This window comes from Rhinopithecus roxellana, chromosome 12 (genome assembly GCF_007565055.1).
Source record: "Rhinopithecus roxellana isolate Shanxi Qingling chromosome 12, ASM756505v1, whole genome shotgun sequence".
In the NCBI taxonomy this organism is placed as follows: Eukaryota; Metazoa; Chordata; class Mammalia; order Primates; family Cercopithecidae; genus Rhinopithecus; species Rhinopithecus roxellana.
In genome coordinates this window covers 8132871-8148180 of record NC_044560.1, presented here as the reverse complement: position 1 = coordinate 8148180, position 15310 = coordinate 8132871, and the positions used below count along the sequence as shown (strand labels likewise).

At 51.5% G+C, this 15310-nt stretch overlaps 1 protein-coding gene across 5 annotated transcripts in view; it reads left to right on the top strand.

Annotated features, from left to right (window-relative positions):
- UBR4 (ubiquitin protein ligase E3 component n-recognin 4) overlaps positions 1–14821 on the top strand; it is a 141033-nt gene extending 126212 nt beyond the window's left edge. For 4 of the 5 annotated variants that reach the window (XM_030912638.1, XM_030912639.1, XM_030912641.1 and 1 more), the window contains 6 exons: positions 62–187; positions 1624–1818; positions 4727–4951; positions 8096–8186; positions 9215–9377; positions 14438–14821. In XM_030912638.1, coding sequence (XP_030768498.1) covers positions 62–187; positions 1624–1818; positions 4727–4951; positions 8096–8186; positions 9215–9377; positions 14438–14502 — 865 coding nt within the window. In that variant the 3' untranslated portion in view covers positions 14503–14821. The remainder of the gene's footprint in view (positions 1–61; positions 188–1623; positions 1819–4726; positions 4952–8095; positions 8187–9214; positions 9378–14437) is intronic. The other variant, XM_010385563.2, reaches the window with a different exon arrangement.
- The last annotated feature ends 489 nt before the right edge of the window (positions 14822–15310 follow it).

Genomic DNA, 15310 nt, shown 5'->3' with positions numbered 1-15310 from the left:
AGGTGCCTGGTTGCCACCTTAATTCTAGCAGTCGCTTGTCCCTGCTGTCCTCCCTATCCAGGTTGGCTCGAGGCCGAGAAGAGTGGGAAAGTGCCGCCCTGCAGAATGCCAACACCAAGTGCAATGGGCTCCTTCCAGTCTGGGGGCCTCACGTCCCTGAATCAGCTTTTGCCACTTGCTTGGCAAGGTGAGTATTGAGTATGTTTCATGGTGGGATGGAGGGGATTTGCAGGGGATGGGACAAGACCTGCTATCAACCCAATCCTTGGTGACACCATTTCCTGTTAACTTCCTTGGGAATCCATGTATGTCTGTCTGGTGACTGGGGAACTGTCCAGAGCAGACAGGGTGGGGGATGGAAGCTTACTCAAGGGGTGACCTGACATAGCCTGCCACAGGGTGGGAGGAACCAGCACCCTCAGCTTACTGGGCACCAGATGAAATTTCTGGGTCTTCACTACGCCTTTGCTGATCTTACGACATAAGATGTGGGACCCTGACTTGGTCCTTGAGGCCAGAATTTCTGAGTTCACTTCTACAGCATGTGGCTCTGAGGTTTAAATAATGAAAGAGGCTTAGTGGCAGAGGGGATGTTGGGCTCCTTAGGAGGCCTCCCTGGTCCTGAAAACTCAGATAAGAATAGCTAAAGCATCTGTGAGGTCCTCATGTCTTGCTGATGCCTTGTGGAGTGGTGCCCCACCCCAAGTCCTGTTTTAAAGCTCAGGGATAAAACCATGCCTGTCAAAAAAACAGGCAGCTGACAGTGATAGCGGGCAGCATGTTGAAATGCTTAACCTGTATTCTTTTGTTTTGAGACAGAGTTTTGCTCTTATCACCGAGGCTGGAGTGCAATGGCGTGATCTCGGCTCACTGCAGCCTCCGCCTCCCAGGTTAAAATGATTCTCCTGCCTCAGCCTCCCAAGTAGCTGGAATTACAGGTGCCTGGCACCACACCCAGCTAATTTTTGTGTTTTTAGTAGAGACAGGGTGTTACCATGTTGGCCAGGCTGGTCTCGAACTCCTGACCTCAGGTGATCCACCTGCCTTGGCCTCTCAAAGTGCTGTGATTACAAGTATGAGCCCCCGCGCCCGGCCAGGCATGTATTCTTGTATACATTGTACAGATGAGATGCAGAGTTTGAGCAACTTGCTCAAGGTCACCCAATTACTAAGAGGCACAGCCCAGATGGATGGGAACGTGTATTGACTAGGGGAAAAAAAAATGCCTTTGTTTGGAGATTGAAGAGCTCATTCTTCTGGACAGATCACTTTGTCAGTCAGAATGGATGAGTTCTACATTTCTTCCTCCAAAGTGTACTTCACTTGCAGCCACGGTATGTCCTACAACATTGGTCCATTAAGAAATGGGCCCCCAGGAGTGGTGGGCTCTCATCAAAACTTGGAGAGTGTCACATTCAGTCACTGCAGAAATGAAAATGTCCTGTGGCCTTGTCATCCTGCGGGCCCCAGCCTTGGCCTCAGCTTTCCCTTCTGTTCCTGTCTCCATTTCCAAACCTTTGCAGCTGTCAGGCCCGGGAGTATTGGAAGGAGGCTCTGTCTCCCAAACTGCGTTTTCACCAGGAACTCACTTCCATTTCATTGTTTGTTCTGCTTCCCCTCTAGACACAACACTTACCTCCAGGAATGCACAGGCCAGCGGGAGCCCACGTACCAGCTCAACATCCACGACATCAAACTACTCTTCCTGCGCTTTGCCATGGAGCAGTCGTTCAGCGCAGACACTGGCGGGGGCGGCCGGGAGAGCAACATCCACCTGATCCCGTACATCATTCACACTGTGCTTTACGTCCTGAACACGTCAGTACCCTGTGTCCCAGGGGCGGCATCTTGCACACCTACCCTGCATCCCTCTGCCCAAGATCCCTCAGCTTTTTCATAGCCTTTCTTGCTAGTTCCAGAGCAAGTGTCTGGCCTGAGGCAGCCTTTTTGCCGAGGTGGGGATCCTCATCTGCGTTCTTTTAGGGCCACACAGAAAAAGCAATAAAGGGAACTTCCTTCCCCCAAACTGCCCTGTCTTCCACTATGGGCAGCCCAAAGACCACATCCTTGGACCGACCTACAGCTCATAGGGGAGCAGAAAATGGGAAAAGTCAGGCCACTGAAGCCTCTACTTCAATGCAACTGCTACTTCTTCTTTCCAGACTGTTCTCTTGAATAGGGGGAGGCCACAGGTCAGAGCTGCGCCCACATCATTAGTCAAGGGCATATGGTTTGTTACAGGTGATGGGTTTCCCATCAAGGGGATGCAGCAAAGCTAAAGACCCAGTTCATAAATGGAAAACTGGATTTGTTATCCCTGTTTTCTCTACACTGGGTAATGCTTCTGGCAAGTGTGAAGGGAAAGGGAATGTTCAAGATTGTCTGGGAAAGTCAACCGACAAGGAAGGCAGCCAGAAAAAAAAGAGATTGGTAGTTTTATCCATATGCACATTATGGGACAGTTAGGTTGGTACCTGGAAATATAATTTTAAAAAAGCACTTAGGTCAGGCACAGTGGCTCACGCCTGTCATTCCAGCACTTTGGGAGGCCGAGGTGCTGAGCCCAGCCTAGGCAACATAGTAAGACTCTGTCTTGTTAAAAAACAAATTGTTTTAAATTAGCCAGACACACACCTGTAGTTCCAGCTATTCGGGAGGCTGAGGTGAGAGGATGGCTTGAGCCAAGTAGGTTGAGGCTGAAGTGAGTCGTGATCACACCACTGCACTCCAGCCTGTGCGACAGAGCAAGACCATGTCTCAAAGAAAAAAAAATTAGGAGATTGACTATCCTTTAGTTCTTCCATTTAATTCACTGTTTCATGCTTGTAGGCCCCATCTCCTAGCAAGAGGCTTACAGTTCCCTGTTGAAAGGTTGTGTACAGCCCACCCTGGGTAGCTGCAGCACAGTTTAGGCAACAGGACAGTCCGTCTCTTGTCTTTTCTGGTACTTTCTCTTCAACAATGTTATTTTTTCCTTCCCTCCCGTTTCCTTGTGAGATAAAAGGCTGACCTCGAGACCACAGGCTTCATTGTTAAAACACACAGGGGCAGGTTGACATCAGTGCATTACATCATCTGCTGAACTGCTTCGACTGGCGGGAGCAGTACCCGGCAGCACTGATAGCACAGACCTTCCCACTGTCCAGATGTCGCTCCTTCTCAGTGTTCCTGGGGCCCTGGACAGAGCCCTGGGTAACTAGGTGTCAGTATATTTCTGAAAAGCCAGACGTTTGTAATTCTCAAGCCCCTTCATTGGAAAGGGAATTGGCTCTCTCACAGTTACTTTGGTCAGCCCGAGGCTGACCCAGAAGCTTCACAGAGAGGCCTTGCTTCTTGGCCACAGACTGCTTCCCAATTGACAGCTATCCAATTGACATTGGTGGGCGCTTGGTCACGGGGGGCTGAGTGCCTTTGGTGGAATATATGTGTATGGAGGCAAGTATGTCACAGCATGGCCAGTGTAAGCCAGACCAGGCCTGAGCAGGTCCTGCAGCAGCCGAAAGCCTCAGATTCCTTACAGGGCTGGAAGATCAAGTTGAGTGTACCCATCCATGCCCATCTGCAGGCGGCAGAAGCAGGCAGGGTGTCCTTGCACCCTCTCCTCCTGCTTTCCCAGAGTCCAGCATCTGTGCCAGTGCCAACTATAGACCTGGTAACTTGGGTTCTAGTGTTGTGTTTGTCCCCACCTCTCCCCACCAGTGCCCCATGGAGTTAGGATAGGGCATCAAGCATTCATGGCATGAGAGCACCATTCTGATTCCAAGGAGAGAGTGTACCCAGAAGCATGTCATCAGGAAGGACCTAAGTCACCTCTCAGTGCTGATTCCGTCAAATGTCAAAGCTTCAGCGTGGAGAAGGAGGTAGGGTTAAGATGGACAGGCTTCCTGGCTTCAGAGCCCCGTTCTTTCCACGGTGTGAGACTTTGGCAGAATCCTTACCTCCTGCGTACTGCAGTTTTCTGTTTCTTTAAAATTGGGATAGTGGTGGCACCTGTCCCATAGCGTTCTCGTGAATACCCAGTGAAATAATCCCTGTAAAGCACTTCGAGCAGTGCCTGGCACTGAGTTTGCTGTGGTCATCATGATCATCATCATTGCAACTTAGGACACATGAGGACAAGAAGCCGCGCTCATCTGGGAGAGACTGTTCTCACAAAGGCGGGAGGACCTAGATCATAAGACAAACCGGAAGAGGGAGCCTAGGAAAGGAACCACATGCAAATTTAGTGCAAACCATGTAAACATAACATAACAAGACTATGTGGAGCAAGGGGGAGTCAGGCTGTGGACCCACTAGGGAATCTTGATTCATGTTTTGGCCCCATTACTCACTAGCTTGGTGACTGGGCAAGTCACTTCACTTTTCTGGGCCTCTGGAGTTACTAGCACAGTTCCATGTTGGGGGGATTATGAATGTCCCTGATACATGGTGCTCAGAAACCAGTAGTTGATTGGAATTGTGTCAGAGCTGGGGTGGGAGCTAGAAGCGGGGGCCAGGGAAGAAGGGAAGATGCTACAAAGAAGGGCCTGGAAGGGGAAGAAGGGCATGGATCATGGATTGTCAGAGGGAGTGGGAGGAGTAGTCAAGGATGGGTGAGGAGTGTTCAGTCATCCAAACGTTCAGCAAATGTCACAAGGCAATGACAAATTGAGCAAATTCTTCCTGCTCTTGCTGCCGGGTCCTGCTTCCACCCTGCTTTTATTTTATCGTGCCCGTTTTCTTCTAGAACCCGAGCAACTTCCCGAGAAGAGAAGAACCTCCAAGGCTTTCTGGAACAGCCCAAGGAGAAGTGGGTGGAGAGTGCCTTTGAAGTGGACGGGCCCCACTATTTCACAGTCCTGGCCCTTCACATCCTGTCCCCTGAGCAGTGGAGAGCCACGCGTGTGGAAATCTTGCGGAGGCTGCTGGTGACCTCGCAGGCCCGGGCAGTGGCTCCAGGTGGAGCCACCAGGTCAGTACCTGCTTCAGGAAGCTGCTGCTCACTATTTCCCATAATCAGTTTTGAAAAACTGCTTAGCGGTACGCATGTGCTAGGTGGAGGCATGCTTTGTGACTGCGGCAGTGGACACCAGCCCTTCTCCCTTCTCAGTCTGTCATGTCAGGAGTCAAAGCTGGTAGCTGGAGGTTGCCTGGTCATTTCTGGGTTTTGTGTTCAGCTGCTACAAAGGTAGAGGCAGGCTTACCTACTGTAGAAAATGTTAGAGAGGAAGGCAGCCAGGCACAGGGTGATACAACCAATGAGACGATCGGAGCTGCCAGGGCTAAGAACAGTAATCAGGTTTTCCAAATCTTGCTGGCATTGGCATAAGCCAGGAAAGTTTCAGTGTGGCCACATGGGGTATTTTCTAATAATTAAAAACTCGTCTTCACTCTCCCTTCTTGGTTACATTCCTATCCTATGCGTCCCACAGTCCGTGAACCTTTCTTCTTCTAGACCACTCTCCTATACATGTGGACACCTCCCCAAGAAAGAGCATGTCAGAAAGGAAGTGGTCTTTGATTTATGACCTTGGGCTGTGATTTGGGTCTAATGGTCTCGAGAGAAACAGTTGTAAACAACCACCACAGCATCTCTTTGAGGACCCACATGGATTGCTATGCGCAGGGGAGACTCTATGGGTACCATTCAGGCTGCCAGTGGCCCCACACAGTCTCTGCCTGTCGTGGGGAGCTACAGAGCAGGCTTTGGGTTTGGCAGTTTGCTTCTGTCCCTCGAGTGAAATGTGTCTCTGCTTCATTTCTGGAAGATCGGTTTTGTGATTTTTGTGATACTGCTTTAGCCCAGGATTCATGGGATCATGTCCACATTTGTAGGCCAGCCAGGGAACAGAGGGAAACTTTTAGGGCCATGATAAAGACAAGCCAAGTGGAAATAGCGTGTGCCCTCATTGACACACCCAGTGTCTTTATGTCCATTAGCCCTAATTGATCAAGCATTTCTGCTCTGTGGGCACTTCATGCCCCCAGAGAGACTAGGTTGGAGCTGTACTGTTGAATCTGGCCTGTACCAAATTGTCACTGGAGAGTGGGAAGGGGCAAGTCTTGTTAGATTCCTAGGTAACCCCTGCCCCCATTCCTAACATACCACTTTCCAGTATTTCCCAAGAGCCTGAATTAATAGTTAACTAGCTGCTGGAAATCAAAAGTTAGATCTTGAGAATACTAAGTTGAGAAGTCAGGCTTGGCTGGCCTGCATCCATATGCTGCATCCATGCAAAAGAGCTGCCATTTATTGGGCACAGTCTCTCCATGGCGGGTGTGAAATCGGAACCCACAGGAGCTGTTTTGCTCTCAGTTAGGAGACTAGCATTCATTATTGTCCCAGGCAGTTAAGGAAAAGCTGATTTGGTCACAGCTTAATTAGGAAATCCAGTGTGAGCTACATTCATGAGTTGCTGTTTTCTCTGTAGCAGTTTAGTCACCTTTACTAATTGGCCTTAAATAATTAAGTTGGGCAGGGTCACTCAAGATTTCTGCTTACCAAAGCAGAACAGCCACAGCAAAGGGCCAAACATGGCCATGGTCTGGGACTGTGAACCCGGCACTCATCAAGCAGACTAGCAAAGGCACTGTGAGTTTGCCCGATACTGGGAGGAGACCCATTGGGGAGAGACCACGGCTGGAAGGGCATTTAGAGGTATCATCCTGGCATTGGGGCAGCCTCACTGGCGGCAGTCTTTGTCCTAAGTCCTGTAAGTCATGGGGTAAGGAGTAGTAGCAGAGACACAGAAATGTAGTTCAGCAGAAGCTGGCCTCTTCTGCACATTTGACATTCAGAAAAAAAGTGCCTCTGCCAGGAACTTGCAAGTGCAGAAACCTGGGACGTTCTCAGGCATCTGTCAGAACTTGATCTGTTACCTTATCTGCCAGGGTAAAGAACTGCAGAGAAATGGATTCTTGTCCTCGTCCACAGGTCCACCTTCTAGGACTTTAGGCTGCAGCATCGTCACACGTATGCAGGAGAGAAAGTGGGGGCTCGGGAAGGTACTGGGGCAGAGGGAGGCCACAGGAAGCATATTTTAGTAGAGAGGGAATTGTCCTCATTTATTATTATTAGTTTTTTGTGAGTTATTTATTGAATGCAGGTGTGGATGGCCTGTCTCATGCTAGGCAGCCCTTCACTTGAGGCCCATATAGTTTTAGCTTTTATAATAAATACCATCTATGTTGTCTTATTTTTATGATTCTTATATATACCCATGCATTTTAATACTAAACATTTAATATATGTCCTTTTAGTCATGGGATGTGTTCCAGCCGAGGGGAGCCTGGTCTCTCTGTATTTCGTACTGGCTCTACCTGGTGTAATCATCCCTCAAACCAAGACTGCCTGCTGAGAATGCAGTGGACGTTGTTAGAGGCATTCCCCGCCCCCGCCGCCACCCCCCATATTCCAAGGAACTGGCTGGTCTTTAATCCTGAACTGAATCATTGGATTCAGTAGCAACGATACTGGTTAGAAACAACGGGGTGTGGTGAGCAACTTGGATTATCCCAGGATTTAGGTGATGTCAGGGTGGCTGCATGCTCCATCTTAGACATTACCATTGCTTAACACCAACTTCCTAGCACCTTGCTGCCGTTTAACACAGCACATGTTTGACAAGTTACTATGTCTGACTGGTTTAGGTCTGCTGGCTTTTAAGAAATTTCTCCTAGTGGGAGCATAAAGACTGAATTAGAACCTTGTTTCCTACCTCATTTATTAGGTTCCATCAAATTCCAAGAGTTTGTGGGGGCCCAAACACAAGGGATACATAGGAATCCTTTGCCTTTCTTTAAGTCAGTAGCCTTGTGTTTGCCACATCTGCCCTGGTGATGTCTCCCCCGGTTCCATTTTACCCTGATCTGGAAGATGAGCACTGAGAGAATCAGATGAATTTCATGGAGCATTTTTATAACCAATAAACTTCTGGGTCCCAGGGCTCCAGAGGTTCTTGCCCACAGCTGCTTTTTTCCAAGCAGAAGGCAAGTCCCTGGAACTCCAAGATGCATAGACCACTGTGACTCTTCCTTGCTCCCAGAATGCCTTGCTCTGTCCTTGTGAGTATCCTCCTAGGGACTTCATGTGATGGAACTGGATTTTCTTTTGCAGGCTGACAGATAAGGCAGTGAAGGACTATTCCGCTTACCGTTCTTCCCTTCTCTTTTGGGCCCTCGTCGATCTCATTTACAACATGTTTAAGGTAAGGAGGCTGTCAGAGGCCCAGTGGGTTTTGGCAAGAATGTAAAATGTCTGCACTCCTGTCACTGACCCTGCCTCAGCATCCACATGGCTGCTCCTCCGCTGGCCTGGGGGCGCTTTGTTCCTAGAACAAACAACCCCAGCTGTGGGAGGGATTAACACTGGCAGCCTGGAGCCTTGTGTCTGTGAGGTACATTTGTTTTGTTTTGTGAGACGGAGTTTTGCTCTTGTTGCCCAGGCTGGAGTGCAGTGGTGTGATCTCAGCTCACTGCAATCTCTGCCTCCCAGGTTCAAGTGATTCTTCTGCCTCAGCCTTCCAAGTAACTGGGACTACAGGCATGTGCCACCATGCCTGGCTAATTTTGTATTTTTAGTAGAGACAGGGTTTCTCCATGTTGGTCAGGCTGGTCTCAAACTCCTGACTTCAAGTGATCCACCTGCCTTGGCCTCACAAAGTGCTGCTATTACAGGCATGAGCCACCGCACCCGGCCCACATTTGTAGCTGAGATCACTCCTGTCACCTGCTCCTGAGCCTGCTCCAGGCTTGACTGTGCAGGAAGACCTTCCCTCCTGGGTCTCTCTTTGCTGCTCTTGCCACGCTATTGGGATAAGCTCTGTTGCCCTGAGTGAGTCTGACTTAACCGCAGCCAGCTTATAACAGGACAGTCCTCTCCGGAGGGAATCTGAGTTTTTGAGTTGGTTCCTTTTGTCATTGGAATGAAACAGCTCATGGAAGCACGTCGACAAGTCCCTTTGCTCTAGGGAATGTGGATGGGAAGTGTATGGGGAAGGAATGCAGCCACTTGGAACCTGTAGGTTCAGTGCCTGATAAGGGGGCCCTAAGAGGAATGAAGTAAAATTTTGTTATTCCTGGAGACAAAACGCGCGCTCTAGGGTGTATGTTGGTATGCTTTGGTGTAGGTTGGGAGGGCCGTCCTTTGAGGAGTTGAAATGGCCTGACTGACTTGAGATGGAAGATGAGGCAGCAGTAAGTCACCCACCTTTCTGTCTCCTGTTGATTCTCGTAGAAGGTGCCTACCAGTAACACAGAGGGAGGCTGGTCCTGCTCTCTCGCTGAGTACATCCGCCACAACGACATGCCCATCTACGAAGCTGCCGACAAAGCCCTGAAAACCTTCCAGGAGGAGTTCATGCCAGTGGAGACCTTCTCAGAGTTCCTCGATGCGGCCGGTTAGTGTCAAGGTTTTCTCTTTGAAAGATCCTCCACAGCAAAGCCCCGTGTCTTCCTCAGTGGGGCCAGCCGTAGCTTTATCTTCACAACCAGAGGAAACGCAGTATGAGCCAGCCTGTCAGCTGCCACAAAAGCCCTGGGAAAGATGCCTACATAGCAAGTCACCAATAATAAGAACAGCAGCTCTAACATGTACTGAGCACTCCCTCTTGCCCAGGCATGGTCTGTTCACCGTACATGATCTCAGCCCTCGCGGCAGCCCTATATGAAGCAGGAGCTTTGGTTATCCCCATTTTATAGATGGGGTAAATGAGGCTCTGAAGATCAAATAAGTGGCCAAGGGAACATAGCTAGAAAGTGGTAGGGTCCCTGTTTGAGTCTGTTTTTTAACGGCAGTTCAGAGAATTAACACGCAAATTGCAATGCCTCGTCTTCCTCCCGCGTCTTAAGTCACAGTTGAGGGAGACATGGGCGACCGAGCAGGGCCACTCTGAACTGTGGGTGTGGGAGTTGTGGTCAGACAATTCCTTATCCCACTGCTAGTAAAAATGAAATTCTTTGTATAACAAATTTATCATTCTAATTGCAAACAAGCACATTAGAATTGTTTTGGATTTCATAACCAAACACCAAGTGACAGCAGAGGGAGGTGACTTGGCCCGTGCCTGGGAAATCCACCTAGGGTTAAGAGACAGTGCCTGTCAGGTTGTGGGCGCCGTGGCATTACAGCCCCCATCAGAACACTCTCCCTACAAAGGTCAGCTCCCCAGAGCCAAAGCACAGGTCACCAAACCTGCCAACTCTTTTGTGAACTTGTTTCACTTTGTTCCGGTGTTCATCGTGGGGGTTTTGTGAAGTGTAAAGGAGAACAATCCCCAGACCCCACTCGTAGGAGAAATGCCTCTGCTGACGCCCTCTCTATCTTATTATCCTGGAGAACAATCCCCCAGACCCCACTTGTAGGAGAACGCCTCTGCTGACGCCCTCTCTATCTTGTTATCCTGGAGAACAATCCCCCAGACCCCACTCGTAGGAGAACGCCTCTGCTGACGCCCTCTCTATCTTGTTATCCTGGAGAACAATCCCCCAGACCCCACTCGTAGGAGAACGCCTCTGCTGACGCTCTCTCTGTCTTGTTATCCTGGAGAACAATCCCCAAACCCCACTCGTAGGAGAACGCCTCTGCTGACGCTCTCTCTGTCTTGTTATCCTGGAGAACAATCCCCCAGACCCCACTCGTAGGAGAACGCCTCTGCTGACGCTCTCTCTGTCTTGTTATCCTGGAGAACAATCCCCCAGACCCCACTCGTAGGAGAACGCCTCTGCTGACGCTCTCTCTGTCTTGTTATCCTGGAGAACAATCCCCAGACCCCACTCGTAGGAGAACGCCTCTGCTGACGCTCTCTCTGTCTTGTTATCCTGGAGAACAGTCCCCCAGACCCCACTCGTAGGAGAACGCCTCTGCTGACGCTCTCTCTGTCTTGTTATCCTGGAGAACAGTCCCCCAGACCCCACTCGTAGGAGAACGCCTCTGCTGACGCTCTCTCTGTCTTGTTATCCTGGAGAACAATCCCCCAGACCCCACTCGTAGGAGAACGCCTCTGCTGACGCTCTCTCTGTCTTGTTATCCTGGAGAACAATCCCCAGACCCCACTCGTAGGAGAACGCCTCTGCTGACGCTCTCTCTGTCTTGTTATCCTGGAGAACAGTCCCCCAGACCCCACTCGTAGGAGAACGCCTCTGCTGACGCTCTCTCTGTCTTGTTATCCTGGAGAACAGTCCCCCAGACCCCACTCGTAGGAGAACGCCTCTGCTGACGCCCTCTCTGTCTTGTTATCCTGGAGAACAGTCCCCCAGACCCCACTCGTAGGAGAACGCCTCTGCTGACGCTCTCTCTGTCTTGTTATCCTGGAGAACAGTCCCCCAGACCCCACTCGTAGGAGAACGCCTCTGCTGACGCCCTCTCTGTCTTGTTATCCTGGAGAACAGTCCCCCAGACCCCACTCGTAGGAGAACGCCTCTGCTGACGCCCTCTCTGTCTTGTTATCCTGGAGAACAGTCCCCCAGACCCCACTCGTAGGAGAACGCCTCTGCTGACGCCCTCTCTGTCTTGTTATCCTGGAGAACAGTCCCCCAGACCCCACTCGTAGGAGAACGCCTCTGCTGACGCCCTCTCTGTCTTGTTATCCTGGAGAACAGTCCCCCAGACCCCACTCGTAGGAGAACGCCTCTGCTGACGCTCTCTCTGTCTTGTTATCCTGGAGAACAGTCCCCCAGACCCCACTCGTAGGAGAACGCCTCTGCTGACGCTCTCTCTGTCTTGTTATCCTGGAGAACAGTCCCCCAGACCCCACTCGTAGGAGAACGCCTCTGCTGACGCTCTCTCTGTCTTGTTATCCTGGAGAACAGTCCCCCAGACCCCACTCGTAGGAGAACGCCTCTGCTGACGCTCTCTCTGTCTTGTTATCCTGGAGAACAGTCCCCCAGACCCCACTCGTAGGAGAACGCCTCTGCTGACGCTCTCTCTGTCTTGTTATCCTGGAGAACAATGCCCCAGACCCCACTTGTAGGAGAACGCCTCTGCTGACGCCCTCTCTGTCTTGTTATCCTGGAGAACAATCCCCGGAGAACAATGCCCCAGACCCCACTCGTAGGAGAACGCCTCTGCTGACGCCCTCTCTGTCTTGTTATCCTGGAGAACAATCCCCCAGACCCCACTCGTGGGAGAACGCCTCTGCTGACGCTCTCTCTGTCTTGTTATCCTGGAGAACAATCCCCCAGACCCCACTCGTAGGAGAACGCCTCTGCTGATGCTCTCTCTGTCTTGTTATCCTGGAGAACAATCCCCCAGACCCCACTCGTAGGAGAACGCCTCTTCTGATGCTCTCTCTGTCTTGTTATCCTGGAGAACAATCCCCCAGACCCCACTCATAGGAGAATGCCTCTGCTGACGCTCTCTCTATCTTGTTATCCTGGAGAACAATGCCCCAGACCCCACTCGTAGGAGAATTGCCTCTGCTGACGCTCTCTCTATCTTGTTATCCTGGAGAACAATGCCCCAGACCCCACTCGTAGGAGAACGCCTCTGCTGACGCCCTCTCTGTCTTGTTATCCTGGAGAACAATCCCCCAGACCCCACTCGTAGGAGAATGCCTCTGCTGACGCTCTCTCTATCTTGTTATCCTGGAGAACAATGCCCCAGACCCCACTCGTAGGAGAACGCCTCTGCTGACGCTCTCTCTGTCTTGTTATCCTGGAGAACAATCCCCCAGACCCCACTCGTAGGAGAACGCCTCTGCTGACGCTCTCTCTGTCTTGTTATCCTGGAGAACAATCCCCCAGACCCCACTCGTAGGAGAACGCCTCTGCTGACGCTCTCTCTGTCTTGTTATCCTGGAGAACAATCCCCCAGACCCCACTCGTAGGAGAACGCCTCTGCTGACGCTCTCTCTGTCTTGTTATCCTGGAGAACAATGCCCCAGACCCCACTCGTAGGAGAATTGCCTCTGCTGACGCTCTCTCGATCTTGTTATCCTGGATAACAATCCCCCAGACCCCACTCGTAGGAGAATGCCTCTGCTGACGCTCTCTCTATCTTGTTATCCTCTGGAAATGAGACCCACGAAAGGGCCAGAGCGTTGCTCAGTGTGAATTCCTCTTTCTTCCCAGCTCAGAGCCAGCTGACAGATTTTCCCAAAAAGCTCTGTACCTCCACATTGGCTGCCCCTTGCAGTGGTCTCAGTGGAAGCTCTGTGCTGGGATGGCCTTCTTCGGCTTGGTGCCTGCCTCTGCGTCTGGGTGGGCCTGTGCTAGCACTGCTCACCTCCCTGTGTGTGTGAACTCCACCACCTCTTTACAGCTCCCACTGGCTCTGTTTCAGCCTAGACATTTCACCAGCATCATACCTTAGCACATGCCTCGTATTCTTCCCAGAAAGGCAGCCCTGGGACCAGGTGGGCTGCTAAAGTCCTCAGTGCTGGGCCCTGTGCCTGTTGCATGAGCCTGTGTCACTGTGACTGTGGAACTTGGAGCTAGTGAGAGGAGGAGGAGGTGGGTGGGGGAAGGAGGGTCCCCTGGGCTCGGGCTCCACACCAGCCCTGAGCTGCTGGCAGCACCCCTGGCCTGCGGCCGGAAAGAGCCAGAGCCCTTGCCGGGCAGCGAGCCTCCGTGCCTTCCACTCCAAGGCCACGTTTTGACAGCACCACTTTATTACTTTGTTTAAGCTGTTAGAAAATTTCAGAACATCAGACACACCCTATTCAAATGTGAGAACAAAAACACCTTCCAAAGCCAAACGGGGATAGTCTGAGCCGCTCTCTCTTCCATTAGCCCAGATGCTTGGGTGATGACTTCAGTTCGGATGCCGCCGGGCCTTTAGGGCTAGCAGCTCCATGGCTGTTTTACGTGTGGCTCCGGCGTCTCCTGTCCCCTGCTCAGTGACAGAGGGGTGGGGCCACCAAGGCCTCCATGCAGCTTGAGCACTTTCTGTGAGTGAGGCGCTTGCACATGAAGGGCCTCATTGAGCCCCCACGGTGGGCCCGCAGGGCTTCTCCCGGTCTCCGTGTGATGGCTGAGGAAATGGAGCTCCTGAGCTTTGACAACCTGCTCAGGAGCCCAGGACCCATCATCAGATGAGAGCTCAGAAGAAGCTGGGGTCCTGCCAGCCTGCGCTGCTCCTCCCAGCCCTCAGGGGCAGGGCTTTCTTTGGTCCCAGATCCCTTTGAGAAGATGGTAGACTGCAGGCCCTCTCCTTTCAGAACCCACCTTCCATTTTACACTGGGGGTCAGTGGATTTGCACATCCCTGGGTGTCCCTGAGCCAGGTGTGGCCTCTTCCACTTCACCTCCAGCAGCAGTGCCTGCTTCTGGAACAGGACTCCTGCTGCGGAACAGGGTTTTGCTCAATGACTGCCTCCTCGGTCATGCTGCTGTCCAGTGAGCAGCCAGGCCAGAGCTTGTCGGCCGCAGTGTGTTCTCTGCTCGATGCAGCAGCCGTGACTCAGGGGGAATGGGGGCTGCATGCCCACTCCTGACACACCTCTGCCCGCTGTGCTTTGCAGGTCTTTTATCAGAAATCACCGATCCAGAGAGCTTCCTGAAGGACCTGTTGAACTCAGTCCCCTGAACCACACAGCAGCTGCAGCAGCGAAGATGAAGCTGGCTTGCCTTCCACCCTCTGTTCTCCCTCCTTGTGCGTTGAGTTCCCTCCGCGGATGCTGCATTGTTACCCCGCCCTCCCTTCTCTCATTTTTCTTGGTGTGGCTTGGGGTTTTTAGGCTTCCTGTTTTATCTCGTGTGTGTGGTGCACTAGCTATGAAGTTGTCTGTAACCCAAGCCATCAAAGGGCCTGTACATACCTAGGAGCCATGAGTTGTCCCGGCCAACTTCATACTTGAGTGTGCACATCTTGAGAAATAAACAAATGACTTAATACACATTGAAAATGAAGGTGTAGCTTGCTGCTTCAGCTCCTCCTCAGTGGTGCAGGCCAAATGGTTTCCCTTGAATGCACAGCCATTTCCGGGAAGACTCATGTCAGAATCGCTGTCTCCAGGCCTGTTGTCAGTGCTAAGTGGAACCTGTCTATTCTTGGCCAGCAAGTTGGGGCACCACATTTGATGGCTCTGATTTTTCCCAAAACAAAGCCCATGCCTTGCTCTTAATTTTTTGGCCTTAAGAGCTGGAACCCAAAGATATGTGGAACCCAGAACTTTCCTTGCCCTCGGCTGAAGGAAGGCTGGTAGAGCCCAGAGTTTTCCTAGCCCTCGGCTGAAGGAAGGCTTGTGGAGTAGGGCACGGTCTTGTTGGACCACAGAGGCCTGGGGAGCATTTGACGTTCTCATGCTGCTGTGAATCCGGAATCCCTTGGTGACTTCTCTCCAGGGTTGTCATGTTAAGAGAGGGCCTGGGGCAGACTTAGGATCAGGATAAAG